At 42.5% G+C, this 6,362-nt stretch overlaps 1 protein-coding gene across 1 annotated transcript in view; it reads right to left on the bottom strand.

Moving 5' to 3' along the window:
- LOC106808191 (glycine dehydrogenase (decarboxylating), mitochondrial-like) overlaps positions 1 to 6,362 on the bottom strand; it is a 34,693-nt gene that overhangs the window by 19,323 nt on the left and 9,008 nt on the right. The window contains 1 exon segment of the mRNA XM_014810794.1: positions 2,542 to 2,677. Coding sequence (XP_014666280.1) covers positions 2,542 to 2,677 — 136 coding nt within the window.

Below are 6,362 nucleotides of genomic sequence, written 5' to 3'. Positions count from 1 at the left end.
CCCGAATATCGTGACCGTACGTCGAGCGGTTAAGATTTGTGCCCAACTGTTGACGGACGGACGGACGATCAAGCGATTCTACAAGCTGCATCTGACCATGTCAGATGAGCTAATAAATGCATGTTACAGGCCCGGTAATCAGTCGATGCCTCGATATGGGCATACACAATGCATTATCGATGCAGGATGAATGCACGCCACACAGCACCTGCTACAGCTAACCGGCCATTGCTCTTCTTCCCCCCGAGGACACGGATGCCCGAATGATGAACCTGCTATTTTTTTTATAAAAACACGTTCTATTTTTTACCACACTTAGATGAGTAACAAGTGTATATTGTACGTCCTTTTCGTGAATATGCAAAATGTGTTATATCTGAATATACATGTATAACACATTTTCAATGAAATTAATTATTGAAATAATTTATGAAATATGCAAGATACATCATACAAACCGATGAGAATATGTTCGAGTGATATTGATATAAAATAAACACGTGTTCATTAATAACCAGAATGAAGAGGACTGCACATGTTCAATTAATAATGGTGTAATGCAGTAATATACATGAATATGTATAGCATTCTCATTGTGTATTCACATCTGTTACTGTTACTGTCATGTTACTGTAGTCATAGCCACCGGGCACAGCAAGGATTATCGGCTCCATAGTACAGGCTAGACTGTAAACATCATGTTTTCGAGATAAAGACCGTTGATATAGAACTACTAACGGGGGGGTGTTCAGTATACACCAAGTATTCGATATCAACCAGTACAGATGCACTTTACTGCTTAAAAACCATTAAGCAGTAACCTCCAATTTTAGAATGCAAAGATGTGCCCTGAGCTCCATACTTTACATAAGATGTATACTTTTGAACAGCAGAGCCATGTTTTTAACATTGAGTCTGGTATGTGTGATACAATGATTGCAACGTAGTTCAACTCTGACTGACTTGTGCCTACAATGAACTACAGTCAAACCTCGGTTATCCGAACATCAATTATCCGACCAAGATCTTGTAGCCCTGCTATCTGATCGTGACTCTAACTCGTCGGTCAGTGATCGTAGACAGTGATCGAAGACAGTGGTCTATAGCTATGTCTAAACGAGATATAAGTCCTTACCTATGAGCTCTTTTCCATACATATATGTAGACTAAATTCTTTACGTTACAACGTATATACCGTTTTATGATATTAAACACATAGCACGCGTCCTATCGACGAGAATATATGACCGCGCTTAACATACAATTTCCATTGAACTCGTCCTTCTCTCTACGCGTGTACCGAGCGCACCTATTCGCGTAAATCACGACTGCTGAGTTTACATCAATGAATACTCAATATCCAAATACTTGACCTCACGACAAAGGAAGTTACACTTACTCGCTTTTAAGGTAAGATTCGCTACCCGAAAACGGCGGAAGACTTCTTCTAGGTGTTGTATGTGTTCTTCGAAAGTGGCACTGTACACCATTATGTCATCTAAATAAACGATTGCATATTTGTGCTGTAAACCCTCAAGAACATGATTCATAACTCTTTGATACTGAGCTGGACTTCCTTTAGCACCAAACGGCACAACGAGAAAATTCGTACAGGCCTCGCGTTGTTACAAACGCTGTCTTGTGTAGATCTCGCCTCGCCAATGTTATCGGATGGTAACCGCTACGCATGTCCAACAAACTGAAAAATTTATCTTTTCCAAAATTTTGCATAACATCGTCTATTACTGGCAGAGGAAACGCATCAGATCTCATAACTGAGTTTAAACGTCTGTCAGGTCGTACAGTTGCGAATGTTCTGGCTCTATAATGTGCTATTTGCAGCAGCATATCATTGTCCGTATGCATTTCCATACATTTTGGCCATATGGAGAAATATCAGCATACCGAATGTCACAGTCTGTGCCCCCACATTTCGCCAGCGCGTGTGCGGCAGAATATAGTCACTGTTCAACTATCTTCTTTCTTCCTCTTGTTGTTGTTCTTTTTCTTCTTTTTTATCGTTATTTATCGTTATCATTACGTTATTTATCGTTATCTTTACTTAGTTTTCGGCGCGTGCACCGTAGGTTTTTCTTCTTGCGTTGTGTTGCAAAAGAATACTCAGTTCTTATGGTCCGGCACCAAATGTAGCCCTGCTATCTGATCGTGATTCTAACTCGTCGGTCAGTGATCGTAGACAGTGATGGTCGAAGACGTCTTGTACAATACAGACAGGTTTTATTCAACACATATGTCGCGACATACACCCGCACGTTTGTACGCGCTCGCCACACCCATACCCCTCTCTCTCGATCCTTCTCTCCCTTTATTTGGTTGCCTTTATTTACGATCAAATCAGTTATCCGAACAATAAGTTATCCGCACAAAATACTCCCCGCCCATCTTGTTCGGATAATCGAGGTCTAACTGTATAGGTAGACAACAGCTATGTGGTAGTACTGGGGAAGGCTATATAACAGATTCTTGTGATGCTGAGGGTGAAACGAATCGGGTGGACGAAATTTTGACGTCATGACTCACCATCCAGGATTCTCGAAGATGTTGCGTATGATGGTGTTAGGGGTGAAGCAGTTAAAGTAGCCCATGCCGATATACGAGCGCCAAATCTCGTTCAGCTTGCATATCTCCCGGATCCTCTCCAGAGCCTCAAATTCACCTGTACTCCAAGAGAATAACATTTTAGCAGAATTTTTTACGTGTTGTGATCAACTCGGGTCAACTCTAAATCAGTATGGCCACTGCCCCTTCCCCAAAAGACAGCCTTAGTATGAGGTAAACCAGAGCTATGAGGCACCCTTAATCTGAGATGTTTTGCTCACGAGACACCCTTCCACGCAGTCCCTATCTTAAATAGCATGTACTGTTTATTAACTGTAACCACCTCTACCAGCTAGCTCGATCATTTCACCTTATCATTTGCGATCATGAACTCAACTATACGTCTGTCTAAAAAGCCAGCATTTTTATTAGTGGCCACTGTTTTGCTTTATGATCTTTTTCACAAGAGAGTACTTAGTGAAGCCTGGAATGTACAAATTATTCAAATTAAATATTTCGTGTCCATTGAGCGCAGGAAGTTCTGAGACTATTTATTGTTTGTGTACTTCCAATCCATATATGATCCTTCCATCTATATATCCATCCTTTGATTTTTCAGGTTTAATAAGACACTCGGGTAATAGCGCAGTGGCCGAAGCTGAAAAAGGGCTCTATTTAAAGAGATACCCCTACCGGAGGTATAACAAGCTGGGACTGGTCACATTTTAACCGTCTGTATCCCTAGTTTATGAAAAGCCATGTTGTAGTTGCAGCAACCTTGTACACCATGCCGAATTAACCCCTTGTTTACGGTAACATCTGAAAAAATGCCATTTTCAGTTACTTGCTTATTTTATGAAATAAGGGGGTTAAGGGGCCAAAATTATACCCCAAATTTGGCATTTTTTGGTGATTTCGACCAAAATAATGTATATTTTCTTGCACTATTCCACCAATACATGTTATCACTGTGTCAGATCTGACTGTATTCATGAGCCTAGATGTGCTATTGATAAAAAAAATCAGTTTCAGCATGGTAAACGGGTACAACATGCCAGGTACATTAACCCCTTGTTTGCGACAGACCATAAAACTACTTTTTCAGTTTACTTGCATATTTTATAAAATCAGCCGTGCAGATGTTTAAAACTGATGGTTATATCAATGCTTTTGATTGAAATATAGATGAAGCAATGCATTTTAGGCAATTCTATGCGCTTAAGGGGGTTAAGGGCCCAAAAATATACCAAAATATCTGGCAATTTCTGATAATTTTGACCATAATAAAGAACGTTTCCATGCATACTGCCACCGTACGTGGTAGAACAGTATCATAGGTCTACCTGAGTGATGGCCTATCCATCAGTCTGGGTGTATCATTGATGTAAAAAATCAGTTGAAGCATGGTGAAGGCTGGGTACAACATGGTACGTGAACCCTGTTTACAACAATGCTAAATGGTTACATAACACTGTGGGCCATGACGTCAATAGCCATTTTTCAACACAAATCTATGTGCCACTTCCTTCTTCTTCTGGTATAGTGTTCCAATTTTCAAAGTCAGTACATGAACAAGCATCGATGCACTCTAGTCCGGCAAGGAGACAAGGACACTTCCTCGCACTCAAGCAGTCTTTGTCTGTGCAATAGAGATGTGTCAGGTCTCGAACTTCAACTGGAGCTGATGGCTGAGTGAACATCGTCTGTGTTATGCCTCCATCATCACAAGCGGACCAACCATGGCCAACCGGTTCGATCAACTCTTGGTTGGGGATGTGACTCCTGCACCAAATCCGTGTTTGGTACTTTGCGCGCAAGACATGTTGTTGGAAGGCATCTTCTGTTGGAGGAAGCATGGATGCAGACTTGTCTGTCGTTGTAGCCATGATGTACCGCAACTCATCAAGTGTGTCCATTTCCTTCTTTCCGTAGAGGAGTAGTGTGTAGCCGAGTGTGTAGAGGAGTAGTGTCTACCGTGATGCTCTCCTTTAAGTCGTCTTCATGGAATGACTTGAGGTTATTTATTATGACAGATCTGGATTATTATTACGGGCTGGGCCGAGCCGGAGCGTCCTACTGAGAGCAGAGCCCAGTATTTATACCACAAGCTTAGTGTGGGTAGGGATTCCCACCTTCCCATCATGCTTCACGAGAGACGCGTGATCAAGTCATGTTTTATGTCACGCACATCACATGGCAAGCCACACATCACCCCACAGGTTTCCATCATACAACCGGTGGGAATCACGTGATCGCTGTCATAGCCACCAGGGATGCTGAGACACGCGACAGGACGATAGGGATGCGGGGATATGAGGCTATAGCAGCCGAAGTTCTTTACACTCCCCCTTTCTTTCTTGAGACTCTTGCCCGCAAGAGTCATCCTTGGGGTGACAGCTAACGAACTTTCAGATGCCCTCACACCAGCAGCGCATCACTATCTACAGGTGCTCACCGAAGTAAGGGTCTCGATGTATCGCCATACCGAGATGCCTTACCATAACATGGTTTCATAGAAGAGATGTGGAGTACCTTTCCATATCCTACTATTCAACTATGCAGAGCCCGGACAATGGATACCTGATAGAGTCGGCGTGGCCCATATGCACTATACTCTCAGGTCATCTCACTGCCGCTCTGCTAATAAATCGTTATACAACTTATAACAGAGATTTTCGTGTTTTCGCACACTCCACGCGAACAAATAGGAGCACAGATATACATAGCAGGGTATGCTAGTACATCGTTTTTCTACTACTGTTATCTCTCGTGGATATATTTAACTGATGTTAATGCGGTATGAACGCAAGAAGGGATTCGCCTATTTACAAAAAACCTGTGGGCAATGCCACCCAAACACGGTTCCTTCTCATTCTATACCCACATCATAGATGAGTGGACAGCCCGTGTCAGCGCTCAATCTACATCAGTATGTCGATATATATAGACAATATCAGTATCTAGTATCTACAGTGGGTCGTCATGCTCTGACGCTATATACGGGAGACTAGCTCATGATATCTCTACGTATATTATACGCATATGACAAAATGCAGCAGCATGCCCATAGTTTAGTATGAGGTCATCTGGACGCCTCGCGTCACTAGTACAGGTGCACTACCTGTCACAGATGTACATACTGCAACTATGCGTGATAGCTACATGTAATGAAGGAATTGTGATTGCAATTTATAAATATGTAAGCGAAGGCCGCATAGGTAAGATTATAGCAAGAATGTCACACGCTTCGTCGCCCAAGGCCGCTGCACACGTCACTGTCCACTTTCACAAAGTAGACAGCGAAAGCGAACAGCTATTATAAAGCAATTAGGCTAGTAGGGCCACGAACGCGCAGACACGGTCAGTTTCACCTACGGTCATGCCTAGCAGTTATAAAACAAGTAGGCCTAGTAGTACCACCAACTCACAGACACGGTCAATTTGACCAACGGTCAACAGGAGTGTCTGCATTAGTGCTGTGCGTCGGATCCGACATGAACCAAAAAACCGATCCGACAGCATTTTTGAAAATCGGAATCCGAATCCGAATCCGATGGCTATTTTGAATCCCATCCGAATCCGAATCCGGTGGCAATTTTTGAATCCGAATCCGAATCCGAATCCGATGTGTATCGCTAAATCCGATCCGAAATCTGATCCGAAATCCGAACCGAATCCGGAACATAGAAATTGTAAATAGTGTGACAGCATCGTGTAAAATTCGTGTTATATTTTGTTTCAACATCAAACTTTGGGTTGTTGAGATCAAGGGATGGCGTGAAGGGGGACTGTAGTGTAGACGT

Source organism: Priapulus caudatus, unplaced genomic scaffold (assembly GCF_000485595.1).
Source record: "Priapulus caudatus unplaced genomic scaffold, Priapulus_caudatus-5.0.1 Scaffold259, whole genome shotgun sequence".
In the NCBI taxonomy this organism is placed as follows: Eukaryota; Metazoa; Priapulida; class Priapulimorpha; order Priapulimorphida; family Priapulidae; genus Priapulus; species Priapulus caudatus.
Note: the sequence above shows the minus strand (reverse complement) of the source record. Positions and strands in the feature narration are given on the sequence as shown.